At 41.7% G+C, this 17374-nt stretch overlaps 1 protein-coding gene across 1 annotated transcript in view; it reads left to right on the plus strand.

Annotated features, from left to right (window-relative positions):
* The window catches only part of artn (artemin), a gene marked incomplete at both ends in the record, with an annotated part of 29175 nt that extends 12265 nt beyond the window's left edge, over positions 1-16910 (plus strand). The window contains 3 exons of the mRNA XM_083888315.1: positions 9501-9562; positions 11273-11447; positions 16498-16910. Of these exons, the coding sequence (XP_083744441.1) occupies positions 9501-9562; positions 11273-11447; positions 16498-16910 (650 nt within the window). The remainder of the gene's footprint in view (positions 1-9500; positions 9563-11272; positions 11448-16497) is intronic.
* Positions 16911-17374: the final 464 nt, after the last annotated feature.

Below are 17374 nucleotides of genomic sequence, written 5' to 3' on the forward strand. Positions count from 1 at the left end.
GTGAATTCCAGGATGTGGTACCTGTCTGACTGAAACCTACGCCAGTGTTTCAAGTGCTCTGCCTTTTCTCTATATATCCCGAGGCCATGATTTGGATCCAACACGAAACTCTGTCTCGCCCTCGCCTTTCTAGTCTCTGTGATGTCTTTGCAAAACGTGTCTCATAGCTTTCCAGAGATTGCGATCATTCTCTGTACTCGCTTGCTCCACTGCACGTAAATAAAACATTGTATTTCACAACCTGAACGGCGTACCAAACGGAATATATAATCTAATAACGAATAATTTACCTGCTTCCTGTTGCTGTTTTCCCCCTCGGTTTGTGCGTTGCTTTTTAAATAATTTTCAACATTGTTTGGATAAAACAAACCTAAATAGGAGATTAGTGAGTTGGGAATGATGACGGTGATCTTATCGACAGCTTAACCAGAGAGTAAAGTACACTCTGAACCGGGATAGAGACAGATGTGTATCTGCACACACTGTTGCATTTCATCTTCAGTGTCATGTAAGCGCTTATTATCTGCCGCTAAATGTTGTGGAAGGCTTAAGCCTGCGAGCGAAAGATATCCTTGTAAGCTTGTTTTTGTGGACCCGATGGACAAAAGGTGTTTGCGTAACCAGAGCTGACCTCCGCTGGACCACCTGACACACTGATATCCTCAGGTGTTCACCTCCTGCTGACAGTGTCAGGTACACAGGGATGGTTACAAGTTAGATTTCTGGATACATTTGCTCAGAACATATATTCAAATGAAGCATCATTATTGCGTTGAGCTAAACTAGCTAACGGCCTTTCCAGACACACCATCGCACCTCTGTACGCAATTTGGTTTATGTTTTGAAATCATGTTTTGGCATGTGGCGCCACCTACCGCCATCTACCAATCATTGCAGTCCGTAGAGTCTCAGCCGCCGAGCAACCATGGGTTGCCAGTTAAGTCAGAAAACAAAACCTAAAAGACCTCTGTATTTCGAATTTGAATGTAGTAACCGTTTTTGGCCACATTCTTACATATGGCACCTTTAAAGTATAAGACATTTACTGTAATTGGAGACTGTAGCGTGAGTTGACTTTCAATTGGAATGTTGTGGGTTTGATTCCCGGCTTCTATGTGCCATTGAGCAATACACTTAACCCCCACGTTGCTTCCTGACTGCTTTGTATGAAAGATGTGTGATAGAAAATGTGTGATTGAATCCGATCCGATCCATTTTTTATTATTATTATTTTTTTAAATAAAGCACATTTTTACACCACAGGGTGGCCCAAGGTTCGGTACACGAGATACAAAAAATCAACAATAACAAGGCTAAAATAACAATACATAAGTTACACATAAAATAAACGACAATAAACGAAGCATATAGGAAAATAAGAAAATTTGCTAAAAGATGAAGGGACGAAGGATAAATGTCATGTCACGTTTATGTAAGATGGTAAAACCTATAAGCAGGTTAAGTTCTGGATCCAGTGGATCAAAATGTAATCGGAAATCTGAAGTAAAAGTCTGGAGTCTGGAATTTGAAGCCAAAACATGACATTGATTTTCTTATTATTTGCGATGAGAAGCCAGAGATTCTGTCAAATGTCGAGGGAATTGATCAAATGTGTGTTATTGTGGCTCAAAAACAGGTTTTGTTGTTCAGACAGGGTGTCGAGCACCGGGCGTAGATCCAAAAAAACGACAACTCTCCAGACGGTGAACGAACAGCTCCCGGTCGTTAGGATTGAGCAACAGTTTGATCTTTGTCAGGTGTTGTTGAATCAGATTTAACTGTTTCTGGAAGAAGAAAAACCTTCCATTCTTCATCAGTGGATAAATGTCGGTGAGATTTGATTGATTTCGCTGTTGCCAAAGTTTTAAACTGAGCAGAGTCGCAAAGGAATGATCGCAATCTCTGCAAATCATTAAACGCTGGAGCAGAGAGAACCTTTTTGGCTTGAACTTGTCGTAACGATGATTAAACTGGTGTCACGGTGATAGAAGAACATTATTCAGGTTCATATTTGTCCTCTATAAGCCTCGATACTGGTCAAAATCACTTGATCTGATCACTTGTGTATAGATAGATCCTTTATCCAAGTCGTTGGTGGCATCTCAGTCTCAGGAGATCATGGATTCCTTGTTCCTGGAGGTTCCTGTAGAGTCTGGTTTTGTGGTTATTGGGCCAGGAAGACTTCATGTGAGAGCGGACCACTGCGGAGTGCCTGTTGGGTGGCATCTTCCCAGATGGCAGGGTTGATGGTGAAGGTCTTGAGATCTTTCTTACCAGTGTCGATTGCTCTAAGAGAAGCTAGGGAAACTGAGCTTCCTTTAAAATGTTGTCATTTACGTTAAAGCTCACATAGAGTGGTCCTGTTGCGAATATATGTTAGTTATGGAGGTCTACTTACATATATTAACTTGTTTTTATGGTAGAAAAACCTCCTAGTTGCTGTAAACGAGCCGATAGAAATCCTCTTTTCTGACGCTGTTTCCCAGCCGCGATATTTCAGACTCAGCTCTCTCACCCAGAAGACAGAGTGTGTTGTGATTGGCCAGCCAGCGTAGAGGCTTCCCAACTGTCTTGTGATTGGTCAATAACCGGAAGTGACATATTCAGCACACCAGCTCTCAGAAGCACAGCTCCCCCCTCTGGAACGGTGGATGGACTGCTACTCATTATCAAAACATTGTTTTAACAGTGTTTAAAAATAGCTTCTTCACGACTCCCCGCCGCAGTCCCTTTTATGACCTTTGACCCGGAGTCAGACCCAGAGTCAGAAGACACTGTCGCTCGTGAAACACCTCCACAACGGACGTTATTCTTCTTCTGCGGTTCGATGTACGCAACCGGATGTGCCCGGACTAGTGCCCGGAGCAGGAGGATCTGCTGTTCAGGAGAACCGCTGTTTACGTAACCGGACTGGGTTTTTTCAGAGATCTCGCTGAGCCCGAGATTACAATAAAACACAGCGTTCTCAGCAGTGACTGAACTGTTTGTTTAGAACCTTCAGGGCTTCGTAAACAAGGTAATGACGCACTAAAAAACAGCGTTTATTGGAACTTCCGGTCTAGGTCCGCTTTAAGAAGCAGGATCGTCAAGCCTAACACTTGTTGATTTTCAAATCTGGCGCAATTTTTAAAAAAACATGGGAATCCACACACACAACAAACTTTCTGACCAATTTTCAATGTTGTAATCCAGAGAAAGCACAGACTAGACTCTACTACTACTACTCTACAGGATAATTTGACCAGATTATCTGTCAAAATCAGCTTTAATTTCAAAAGACACACGACTGTGAGAGAAAATTTGAGAAAATCTTCAGCCGACTTTAATAAGTTTAATTACCATAACTTAGGATAAGACACAAACTAGGTGCCTCTCAAGGTTCCCTAGATACGCCTTGGTATCTCCTTGGTATCTTCTCCTCGGATCTGAGCTGTCTTTCAACTTAACTCTAGAGGTGAAATCTGAAATATGGCCAATTATCCTCCAGTGTGGGGGGCAGGCTCATAGGGGAAGCTTGCATACCACAGTTTGAGAACCATGGCATCAAGCCCAATTTATACTCCAGCTTAAAGTGCTCTAGCCTGACTGCACGAAATATTTTTTAAGTGTCCGTCACTCCGTCAAGTGACAACGGAGTTTAACTGTCAGAGTTAAACGGAGTTTAACTATACTGTACTAAACGGAGTTTAACACTGACAGTATAGTACAGTACGGTCTAAAGGCCACATTATACTTCTCTGACTGCGTAACCACGGAGACCCCTCCAGCCTTCGTACTTCTGCGCCGTGGATGGAAACGTGCTGCGCAAGGTTGTTGTGCTTTTGGCTACAGTGAGCAATGGCGTCCGAGAGAGAAAGACTGTTGTTGTTGTTGAAACAGTGGCCGTTTCTCACTTTTCTGTGTCACGGAACGCAGTTTTAAGATAATTTGAGGCGAGAAATTGGCCATTTAGAGTCTAAACATGTGCTGTGTGTGTTAAGATATGACGTATAGCGACGTTGTCGGCGGTGATCAGCGCCGCCTCTGTGGACGCTCGGTGCTCACTATGAGCCGACACAGAGCAGCGTTAGCTCGGCCTGTCCTGAGGACCAATCGCAGCTCTTGCCGTCTCCGTTGTCCCTTAGACGGAGTGACGGTCACTTAAAAAATATTTCATGCAGTCAGGCTAGAGCACTTTAAGCTGGAGTATAAATTGGGCTTGATGCCATGGTTCTCAAACTGTGGTATGCAAGCTTCCCCTATGAGCCTGCCCCCCCATACTGGAGGATAATTGGCCATATTTCAGATTTCACCTCTAGAGTTAAGTTGAAAGACAGCTCAGACCCGAGGAGAAGATACCAAGGAGATACCAAGGCGTATCTAGTGAGGGAACCTTGAGAGGCACCTAGTTTGTGTCGTATCCTAAGTTATGGTTGTTAATATTGAAGACCAGGACTGCTTATAAGAATTATCTGAGTAATTAAACTTATTAAAGTTGGCTGAAGATTCAAATTTTCTCTCACAGTCGTGTGTCTTTTGAAATTAAAGCTGATTTTGACAGATAATCTGGTCAAATTATCCTGTAGAGTAGTAGTAGTAGAGTCTAGTCTGTGCTAGTGTGTTTAGATTGTCTTCACTGTGTTCTAAACAGTAGTAGCTGCAGTCACGCTTGACTTTAGTGTTTGTCGTTACAGACGATCATTTCCACTCACACAGAGTCAGTGTTGTGGAACCTGATCCCACTTCTTCCGTTACTGTCCGTCCATGTCTGCTCCGCCACAGGCTTCTCTCTCTCATATTCCTTCGTCTTCTTCTTCCTCGTCTTCTTCTTCCTCGTCTTCTTCTTCTACTTCAGGTGATTTACCGCCACGATCTCTCGCAGCAGAAGTTTCCCGTTACCGTGCGGAAACTTGCGTTTTAATCTGGTCTCATTACGAGGCACAGAGTGAACTTGAAAGCAGCATCTCTGTGACTTTACGATGCCGTAAAATCTTCTATTAGCCGTATAAAATATTTTTGGTCCACGTCCCAGATCCTTTCACGGACGCTGTAAGGCCGGCTGCTTTTTACTGTTCCCTGTTTTTAGGTGCATTCATGGGTCACTAATCACAAGAACTCTCTCCAGTAGATCCAGGAGTTTAAAACCTTTCCTTTTCAGCTTTCCTGTTTTTCTTTATTTTGGATCGCTAACACGGACTGGTCCAAATTAAAGTCAGTTTTAGTCACGGTTGATGAAACCATTTCATATACGAAATGCATTCAGTGACCCACGTTTTCCAAACCGTTAAAACACATTAAAACAGAACAATGGCAAATATACACTTGTGCAGTAACTATATAGAAATAAAGTCAATTATCTATGAATTATGACTGACACATACACAATATATGTATGTATTTATTTTATATGCTCGAAAGTGTGTTTCCTTTCATTCAAACCCCAAATATTGCATAAGTAAATACGTAAATGCAATAATATAGCGAAAACAAAGGGTGTTGATGCAGATTGATTGACTGATTCATTCTTGTTACATTTACTTTAGTAAAGTCAATAAAGTTATTTTGAATTCTATGATAAAATAGTGATTCATTTGAAAAAATTTGTGTGATGTTTCGTGTTGTTAGTGGTGTTTTTTTAAAAGGTCCAGCGTGTGAAATTCAGGTGAAGTTAATTTAATATGGCAAACATTTAAATAAATGTATTTATACTACATTAACGCACGGTGCGTTTCCATGACGACTGAGCGGAAAATACGCGTGTGACGTCATGTTTACGTGACTCTCGATTTGTTAAAATTAGTCTCAAAAGTAACGCTAAACTTTAAAAACAGAGGCACACATACTTGTATTTATATTGTACACATATATTTGTTAGCGCTGCTCTTTTCCTTTAATAAACAGACTGCTCCAGTTCCACTGTAGGCTAACGCTAACGTCGCTAAAAGGAGCTAATGCAGCTAACGGAGCAAACTGGTTAAACGGTGCCTGGACTCCGGTGTCGCTGCACGTAAACATGACGTCATGACATCATGCGCGTTTTCCGGTCGTGTGTCGTGCGTTAATTGCACAGCGCTAATTTATACATATATAGCCGATACGATCAATATCAATAGGATATATTGTTATATCACATGCTTCACTACACTATGCACAGGCTGTAAACATGGAAATTTTTTTCTTTATGGGAGAAGAATAATTATGATAAAGTTGGAGAATAAAAACTGCTTAATCCTTTAAAAACAGCTGTTTTAGGGAAGCGCACATTTTTCGCCGCGAGGAACAAATGTGTCGGGTTTTTGTGAGAGGTGACATTTCTTAATTTTTCCCAAAAAAATTAAAGTCCTCTGGCAGATTTGAGCAATATTCATTCAACACAGACAAACTGGCTTGGTGATATGTTAAAAAAAAGGGGTCTTTTAAGGGTCAAAAGTGGCTTTTTAGTCCAATTTTAAAATGTTTTAAAATTAAATGTTGTTAATTTCCCCAGAATTAGATTTTCATATTCACATGTTAGTTGGGTCAGCTCTGTTTTTGAACCACCATGTTTTGACAGTAGCGCAGAGCAGTTTATTTAAAGTTCTTCAACACACTTGTAACGTACTGTACCTTTAAGTCAGTGTATTGTGAGTGACGGTGTGTGATTTCTGAGTGGATGATCTAAGTGTCCTTTAGTGGTGAGATTAGGAAAAGAAAGTGGCTTCAGCGTTCAAGAACGTCGAGGAACAGTGATAAACAGAGTTGACCGTGGACAGACGTCCTATAAATAACATCTCCGTAATGGAATGCAGCCGTGATCGGGGGCTGCATCAGTATCCACTGCTGCTCCTCTTGTGTTTACACGAGACACACGAGTGGAAACACCAAACCTGCCACTTCCTGTGCCTGAGCGTCCACTCCAAATACTGATAACATAAACTCTGTGACTTTACTTTACTTTACTTATAGCGCGTCGTCGTATTTTTAGATCCGGAGTGTCGGACTAAAGCCCGGGGGCCACACGTGACGCATAAACAACACCGTTACAGGTTTTTAACCTCGTTTTGTTTAACTGTTCTGTTCCAGACTGAGTTTAAAAATAGGTCCAAACATATCACAGAGTACAGAGATGGAGATTATTTATTTACTTGTTTACGCATGTTGTATTATATATTATTTATTTGTGTCTTTTGGCGTTCGGTGTGTTGGTTTATACAGTATATGTACAGCGAGTAGTATTCTCTCACATTCACTCGCTCTGGAGCTATTGTAGAGAACAAAAGAGATGCAAAACAAGCAAAGGGCTGGAAAAACCACAGCAGATCAGAATGCAAATACAACACCATAACTTTAGTAATATGCAAATGTTTTTCATGCATTTCCTCCGTTTTGCACATTAAACCATTCATAATCCAGACATACAGGTGTATGATGATGATGATGGAGTTGTCTTTATTCTTTGACCTTTCCTGTTTTTCTTTATTTCGGATTGCTAACACGGATTGGTCCAAATTAAAGTCAGTTATAGTCACAGTTGATGAATTTGCCTTTCATGCTTTGATACGAAATGCATTCAGTGACCCACGTTTTAACGAAGCTTTAACCTTTTCATATCTTTTCACTCAGTCTACCTCATTTTTGAATTAACGTTAATTGGATGAGATGATAAGAAATACTGTTTTTCAAAATATATATATACATATATGTATATATATATGTATGTATATATATGTACATATGCATATATATATTCATGTATGTATATATATATATGTATATATATATGTATGTATGTACGTATGTATATATATATATTTTATATATATATTACAGAGTAATATGCAATTGTTGGGTATATATGGATGGATTAATGAGATGCTATTTCATGTACATTATTCAAGATTTAAGATTTAAAAGTACTTAAAAACTGTGAAAATAATCTATAATTTAAGGTTAAAAAAATATCAGTGATCTTTGTAGGAAGAATAAAATGAAGTAGAAACTGTAGGCGCCAAAGAAAATCTATGTCTATAGAGCATATTTTAAATTATTGTCTTCCTTTTTTTTACTGATATTGTTTGTGTTTGTTTTAATCTTATATATTAGAGATATATAATTATATTTCTTTCTCTAAAAGCCTAACCAGGGACAGGAGTTGCTATAGCAACCATCTGTTACTACAGCATAACTTTGCCACATCAGATATAAACTATATAAATATAATGACCAAAAAAAGAGAATACAGTATAATATGGAAACAACAACTTATTATATAACAAGTAAGAAAGCCCTCTAGTGGCCACAGTGTTCATGACGACGACGGCAGAAGTCATGTGACATTGATAGCCACAACATTTGCACGAGCCAAGGTCAGAGTGGACGGATTCATTTAATTCATTCATTCAACCCCTTATTTTACTAGGGAGTCACATTGAGATTTAAATGACAATCACAATAATAATCTAGTTATAATAATGTCATTATTTAACAGGTAATTTAAAGCAGCTACAACTCTTGATAACGTCTTCATTATATATATATATATATATATATATATATATTAAAAAAAAAATTGTTTTGTCCTAAATTTTTTGTGAATTTTTACGCGGTTTTTTTTGCGGGGAAATGTGAGAAATGTGTAAACAGCACTTTACGAGCTTGTCAACACGATAACTTGACAAATATTCGACATATTGATGTCAAAATGGCACTGTCCATGCCTCTTACAAGTATCTTGGACAAGTTCGAAGATGGGTGACCTTGACCTACTTTCCAAGGTCACAGCTGCACTTGTAACTTGGAAAATAGCCAAAACCGGCACTTTTCAAGATTGTCAACGCGATAACTTGACAAATATTTATTGTATTGCTGCCAAACTGGCACTGTGGATGCCTCTTACAAGTATCTTGAACAAGTTCGAAGATCGGTGACCTCGACCTATTTCCAAGGTCACCGCTGCACACCACATGTCCAAAGTGGCCTTCATTGCCGATGCAAATTTTGCTTTAAAATTGGCATAAAAATGTGGGCGCATGGACTCAGAGCGGAGCATTAGTAGTCGTCGACTATCACCACTCTAGTTTATTCTACGTTTAAAATCCTTCAGAGAGGGAAACCGGGACCAAGGCTTCATTTACCTGTTTCGGTTTAACCTGGAGATTATAAATTCCTGAACCTCTGACTCTCGTCTGACGTCATCAGCTGTTCTTTGGGAGACTCTTGTCTGACGCTCCTGTACCACTTTTAAATGCAATGAAATGAAATGCATCAGAGTGATTTGTGGAGTCGCTCAGTTTCCATGAAACGCCGCGGTAAACACAATATGAATCATGTGTCAGACTCGTGTTTGTCGGACGTTTTTAACAAAAGAGAAAATGGTACCTGGTGATTAAAGAGTCAAGGAAAACTCCTGGAATTCCTTTTCCCTTCAGTTCTCCGATGGAACGACTGCGAGGCATTTATTTTTACAGAATGAGCTGGTGTATGAAATATAATTGTCTTTATTACTGTTATTTGTTATTATAATACGTCTGCGTCTGTTTCAGATGGAAAAACCTGGTGGAGGCGCGAGGCGTCGAGAACCCAGCATCACCTGAAGAACTGGAAGGTGAGCGTGTTCGCATGGAGGCCATAACTGTGTTTGCACCAAGCCACACGGTGGTGAAGCGGCGAGCACTGATGCCTCACAGACACAAGGGGACGGGTTTGGTTTCAAGTTGATAATACAATGGTTTTCATCATTTTTATATCTCTATTAACAAAGAAAATACTTCATTTGTAGCGTACTCGTTTCGCTGCTTTCGGCGCCATCTTTATGTGAAAACGCGCAATGCATTCTGCGTAGCCCTTGCTCCCAAGGGTGGTCTCGGAAAATCTCAATATTGAGGGCGATGCAGCCCTTAAACTTGGCCCTCAACTTAATTTTTCTGAGAATCAGGACAGCACTTGCACTAGAGGGAGCACATTTTTGAGATTGAGGGTTAAGATTGAAGGTTAAGCAAGGAATTGGAATTCACCCTTAAAGGGTTGCTGTGTAGTATTTATGGGTTTATATAACCCAAAATCCACTTTTGTATACATATGTGCTCCTGCATTGTCTAGTCGCTGTATAATATTCTTTGTTTCATTTTCGTAGTGTTTCAAAAAGTCATGTAAAATAACATGGTCACGGGCCGCTACTGCATTGCCACGACGCCATGTTTCTAGGGGAGCCTGTAAGGACAAGCGAGAGAGAACAAATCAAGCGTCTCTTTACTTGTAGCGGAAGTCCCGCCTCCTCTCTCTCCGCTTCGTCTGCTACGGCCGCGGTAGCTCGCCCTCTCCCTCGCCTCAAGAACCTCATCTGCTGACACGGAGAAAGACGACGAGGACGACATTTGACCGGCTGAGGATACCGTAGCACTCAGGGAAGGGAGGGGGTGAGCAGAGGAGCAGTTCTTTGTTGTAAATTTCAGCCTCTCCTCTAGATGGCACTATAAACTACTTACTTCATTACTTCACCTTTAAAGTGCGCTTTAAACTGGGACAGCTTGAAATTGGCATTTTCCTGCCAACATGGCGGTAAACATACTGAGTCTACAGAACCCTGGCAGGCAGTTATTCATATACTGTATCCGTCAGAGAAAACAGTTCAGCTGCATTCTTCAGTCATGTGTTTGACTCCAGTTGAGCTTCTTATAAACGCTGGAAAAACCTCTTGTTCTCCTCACTTCGTCATCAATGAAAGAACGTCTGAGACTCGGGGATGTAAAGTAGGCCACTAGGATTTGCTGGCAGACCGTCAACGTATATACGTTTCACCCCTCGCAGTCAGTTTCCACTACACTGCCCATTCGATCTGGGCTCTAAGTTCCTTCCAGACACCGCCGAGAAACTCATCCCATAATGTGATGTTGAAATATTAAGCTCACCTGCGCGGTGGGAAAGCGTCGGGTGTCAATTAGGTAAGTAAAGCGGTGCAGGTGTCACTTGTGGAGGTAGAGAGACGAGGCCTTCAAAGATGTAGATGGAGCAGGATGGATCACTTTACCCCGGGCAGCTTTCGGTTTCCAAATGTATGTAACACCGTATATCACTAATTCAATGCAACAAATACTTAAATCCTAGTGATACTGGAGAGCAGAGTGTGTCTGAGTTTCCATCCAAGTGAGGTGAGCAGGTCACAGTATTCTGCTCTCCAGTGAAATAGCTAATATGTCGTATAAATTACTATATACTATGGAGCAGCGTCTTCTGATTTTCTCTGTTAAGTCAACCACGATTTAAACTACGAAGCTGTTTTTAACCAAAGTGACTGTGCGATCCTTTGCACCGTCAGGTGATGCTGTGGGTGATGGCGTCGTTGCTGACGCTGGTGGACGACGTTTACGCTGACGAGGACAGCAAAGAAGCTCAGTCGGACATCCGGCGTGTCCTCAGGCAGCCGTCCTGGTCTCCGACAGAGGACATGGGACAGGACGGCAATGTCCGCGTACCCTGGCCCGATGACTTTGGTAAGTTATTTTTAAAAAATAAATTGTAAATCCTTCCTGAACCTGCTCTTTTTATTCATTCATTTGATGGAAACTAGTGCAGTGCCCATAGAGAGTATGTATTCCTATAGTGCGAGCTGAAGAAGATTTTTCACTTATGGTAATGCATGATAAGGAGCGTAAAGGCTAACAAAATGCGAACACTGTGCGACCTCATTAGGCACAACGCAAATGTGCCGAATGTTTTTTTTGAAGAAAGTCAACTCACAATGTCAAAGTGCATCAGGGCAAATGAATCATTTCCTGAATTTCAAAAAATCATTAAAATGATTCCTTAAGAGTTTTCCAAATATTTTCAACGGATCCTTGTTCAGGGCGATGCCGACTATTATGATGGTAAATTTCAAGTCATTCAAAGATGCTTTTTGTTTTTTTGAAGAAAGTCAACTCACTGTCAAAGTGCATCAGGGCAAATGGATCATTTCCTGAATTTCAAATATGTATTAAAATTATTCCTTAAGAGTTTTCCAAATATTTTCAACGGATCCTTGTTCAGGACGATGCCGACTATTATGATGGTAAATTTCAAGTCATTCCGAGATACTTTTTTTTTTTTTCTGATGAGCCGCTGCCTGCCTGGTGTTGCATGATAAATCGGTGAATATTAAAATTCCTCCAAAAAATTCGAAAATCAAGGATGCACACCATCGGGTCATGCTCAACCCATATCCAATGTCTTAGGGAAATCTGACTAGCGGTCAGCGAGATGTGCCTGTCACAGACAGACGCAACTTGCTTTATAGATAGATAGATAGTGGTAAATGTTTTTGTTGAGCCCCTTTGTTGATTTGTTGAGTCATCTTTTAGGACAGACATTAAAGCTCCAACCTACCAACCAAGCAACCACCTATCTACAACAAATTCTGGTTGAGTTTAATAGAACACACATAAGGGTTAGGGTTAGGGTTCAGGTTAGGGTTAGGGCTCTTGATGTTTTTTGTTGCTAAAAATGGAGCCGACAACGTTTCTAAGATCAAGTATGAGCTAATTAAATGTGAATTTCAAGATCTTGATGTATTTAAACAATTGTGTAGAGTGAAACTAGCGGTCATTAAGTTGAGGAACTTGACTAACCACCGTGCCTGGTGCATTTGTCCTTCTTGCCGTTAAAAAAAAGTTCCAAGTTCACGTTGACATGTCCCAAATGAGCGTTGTGTTGAGTTAAAGAAGCCAGAACCAGACCCTCGAACCCCCTTTTGAAGGCCGTCTCTGTTTAATTTCTGACAACAACAAAAAAACACACCAGCACCAGTCAAACACACGAGGAGCAGCTATAATACAAAATATGTATAATGAAGCAACAACACAACATATAAGGGACGTGTGTATATACACTCTTAAAAATAAAAGTGCTAAGTAGAACCATTTTCGACCCTTTTAAAACCCTTTATTCGGGAAAGGGGTTTTAAAGGGTTCTCTGGATCAAAATGGTTCTTACTGGAACCATTAGTGTTACCAAGAACCCTTGAAAATTGCGATTTCAGAAGCAAATGGTTCCAGGTAGAACCTCAGCCCTTGTGGAAGGACCCTTTTGGGAACCCTTATTTCTAAGAGTGTAGCACTTAAATTCTGAATATAGGTGGGACAAAATGCTACCGAATGAGATGGAAATGAGCTAAAATAGCAAGAATGAAGAAATAAAACATGTCTGCTAGGTAAAACAATGGGTTTAAACTGGCAAGGACAACATGGAAGTGTATTATTTAGTAGCTTTTATCAACTTAAACCTCGAGAAAATAAACTACCAGACCCTCAATAAACTCGTCTGTCTTTGTAACATTACTGAGACGCTGAAAACAACATCAATCTGAGGCGAGGGCCTGTGCCTCCTGCATGACTAATATAGCGTCTGGAAGTTTGCCTGTTAGTTTTCAACAGTGAACATGGCCTTGGTCAATGGAGCTCGGGCCCCCGCTGCACAACAGGGTAAAAATAATCAATCCAGTGTGGCCGGGGTTCCTGTCGCGCTGATCACAGCCAGCAGAGAAAGTAAGATGAACGGCCGTGGACTCGGCGCCTGTTTATTCTACCACTCTGGTATGTAGACTCTCTTTAAAGACAAATGACAGCTGGTAATAACGCAAAAAATCACCCAAAACAAATAAAAGAAATGACACCTAGAGAGTGAAGAATGTTTCTGAATTTTTTCTTTGTTAATGGATTAAAAACAGAGAATAAATCAGAGTAAATTAGCTGTGGATCCTGTTTAAGCAGCATTAAGAAAGTGAACACCTGCGTCTCTACACGTGGCAGCGTTACAGCGCCACATGCAGGCCTGGCATAGATACTACACAAGTTTAGTGAGGTTCTAGGGGGGTTTTGTGCATGAAGTCATGTCTTTAAACGATTCTGTATTTACGGAAAACGTTTGAAGACTTGAAAAGAGAAAGAGATCGTATAGGGAAAGTTTCCGTAATGTTTGTGCGTTATTCAAACACACGAGATAAAACATTCATTCATTCATTCATTCATTGTCGACCACATGAGTATTATGATTGTGCTGTAATTTATTTGAACGAATTACAAAGGTTACTTTATAAATTCGTACAATCGTGATTTTAAAAATAATAAAAAATAAATGCCAGTCCATTGTGCAGTGATTCCCCTAGTGGGCCATGACGGCACTGCAGGTTGGCCATGAAAACTAAATAAAATAGATAAAATAAATAAAAAATAATAATTTTCAGTTTTAAACTCCTGTATGATTGATTTTTTTTTTTCAAGAAATATTTATATATAAGCAATAAAATAAAGAAATGATGTGGAAATTGTGTTTATTTTTATTTTATCTGACCCAGTATAGCAGGAAATTAGTGGTGGGACTCGAATTAGGGGCTTTGTAATTTATTGAATTCGCTAAACAATATTTATCACAAGAAGTAAAATTTTTCACTTGAAACGGAAACTGACAATCATGTTTATTAGTTTCGTTTTTTGTGAACTTTGGATGTCTGGAGATTTTCCCACCAGTAACACTTGGTCACTTGGTCCGAGGCTTGAAACTGCAACGCTAATTCCGCAATTTTGTAGACCCGCCTGTAGGGGGACGGGACCTCATTCGCAGAATGTAAACCGTGTCTGCCATCTTTGCTAACAGTTACGCTAACAGGACCAAGTGTCACTGGGCACGTAACAAAAAAAGATGCTTATCGTCTCAGGGGAAATTGATGTTGGGAAACACAATTTTCCAAAATGCTACCCCTATTCTAGTAATACAAAGCTAAATGCTAATTGGTGAAGTATTCCTTTAAGTACAGGAATGGCTGCTATAATGTCTTTCAGAAGCAAATTACACACCATCATCTCCCCCCTCCCCACGTTTTATAATGGTTAGCATTATAGTGGAAGTTAGCTTTGTCTTACTGGTGTATGTGATGGGACACGTCTTCTCGTCTTCTCCCTCGAGGCTTCACTGATACTGATGCACGTTCTGCAGACTCTCTGATGTCAGTGACGTTATCGCTGCGACGCTTTGGGGCAAACGAGAACTTTTTTCTGTCATACTTTTCTACGTCTTTTCACGATTATATTTCCAATCGCACAAAAGCGGGGCTTCCTCGGGACTACACTCCCTTTCTGAGTATATAGTTATCCACATCGTTGCTCATTAAATAACATGGAATAGTTGTATAATTACATGAAATAATGCAGATCCATGTGGCGTGTTTTAACACGGCTGGATACGCCGTGGAGCTAAAGTGTGCGCCGCTTCTCCTTTGCCTGAGGAATATTTCTGTGCATTTTTCCTCATCTTTTCTTCCACATGATTACGAGTTTTCTCTTTTTTTCTTCGTAAACATGGAGGCATGAGCTGACACGCACCCCCGTGCTACTGTAAATGAGCCTGCTGCGCTGGTAATAAGCATTCCAGGAAGTTAAAAAAAAAAAAAAAAAAAATCATTCCAAGGACAAGAGCCAGTTTCTTGCTATATGCGGACTATGCAGCTGCATAGGGCCCCGCAGCCACCAGGGGGCCCCCCAAGCTGCAAGTTCAGACTCATATTTTATTATATTTTTGAGAAATTAAAAGTACCTGTCTTTATTTACATATATTGCATGCATTCATTGTGCATATATTTGCAAAGCATGTAAGTGTTCGCTGGGCAATCAGGTAAAAATCTCATTATAATCCATTATATTTATTTAGAAGTAAGTTTAGTGATTTATTTATTTAGTTTTCGTGGGTTAAAACGGTTTTATGTTATGCCACCTTGTTATGCCTCCTTGTTATGCTAGCTTAAAGTTTATACTAAACATTTTTCAAGAACATACTGTATCTGTTGCATTTGTGAACGTACTCTAGCCTGCTTTCCTCTGCTGCATCATCACAGAATATATGAAAAAGTTAGGAATCTCTACCTCGAGTTTGAAAAAATAGGGGCCCCCCCAAACAGTATCTCGCACAGGGCCTCCAAACAGCTAGAAACGGCCCTGCCTCGCAGTGGCATCGCTCAGCTGATCGTTTCGCTCCCGCTTTCAGCGCTCATATCTGCTTTTAATTTAGCCGCACACGGATGCTCTGTCTCCCCATGCTTTCGTCTCCACGCTAATCCACTACATAAACTTTAGTGTGAGAACAGTTTTATTTTTTTGGGGTTCACTTTCCAGCCTCTAAAGGCCAGAGCAGAGACATCTGGACCTGTTCTCTCACCCCCGCCGTCCTCGTAAAAGACTGCACAGAAGTCCTGGAAGCAACGTTCACTTTCCCTTTCTCTGCGAACAGTGACACAACAAGAGTCGCATGCAGGGGCGCAGCTTGTGAACAGCTTGGGGCCCCGAGCCGATAGGGGGCCCCCCGACACTCGGAGCCTGAGGGCTGTTTTTATTGAAATGTGCAGTGACCAGCCGCCTCCCCGTCCCCCTTAAAAAAACAATGGGCGATTTGCAATGACATCTCAGTAGGAAACCCCCCCAAAGGGGCCCCACCTCACTTTAACCTGTGTGAAGTAAAAAAAAAGTAATATTCGACTGAGTCACGATCCTGATGATGTATGTTTCTCTTACCTTGCAGAAGAAGAGTGGTCACTGATGCAAGAAGAGGAATTCCGGCAGGGCAGATGGCGACGCTCCGTCCGTGACCCGAAGTCGCCCAGGACATCGAGGCGGAACCGGAAGAAGACCAAGGGCAGCCGCGACTGCCATTTGGAGAGGAAGGAGATGCGGGTGCGAGACCTCGGCCTCGGGTACGATTCCGACGAGACGGTCGTCTTCAAGTACTGCGTCGGCACCTGCCACGGCTCCCGCAGGAACTACGACCTGGCCCTCAAGACTCTGATGGACAACGGGAGCATCTCGGGCAAAAAGGTCGTCGGTCACCCGTGCTGCCGGCCGACCCGCTACGAGACCGTGTCCTTCATGGACGCGCAGACCTCCTGGCAGACGATCAAGTGGCTCTCGGCGGCCAACTGCAGCTGCGTGGGCTGACGACGCGGAGCCCGCGGCGATCTGCAAAGCGCTAACGCAGACCAGGTGTTGGGAGGCTCTGCGTCTTCACCGGGTCACCTGGTTCCCTGAGGGTCGTCTGAGGTGATGGCGCCCCCCGAACCGGGAACCACAGGTGCCGCCGTGTCCGGGGGAGGGGGGGGGGCTTCCCTCCGCTCGTAGCTGTGGCAGCAGGTTCATGGAGGTTCACGTACCTTCAGACAGAGCCTGGCGGCACCAGCGCAGGTTATGTGGATGGGAGCTTCGATCACGTTTTAGGTCCGACACTCAACTTGCTGAAGGTCAGGTCATGCAGTTCCCTTCTGGCAGCCATGTTTGAGACAGAAGCTCAGAGTACAGTGTCTCAGCAGAATTCAAGATGGTCGATTGGCGACTTTTTTGTGTGTTATTCCGTTGTTATACACTTTTTTTTTCGTCATATTGTGTCGCACAATATGTTTGGCTGT

This window comes from Microchirus variegatus (genome assembly GCF_963457635.1).
Source record: "Microchirus variegatus genome assembly, chromosome: 4".
Lineage (NCBI taxonomy): Eukaryota > Metazoa > Chordata > Actinopteri > Pleuronectiformes > Soleidae > Microchirus > Microchirus variegatus.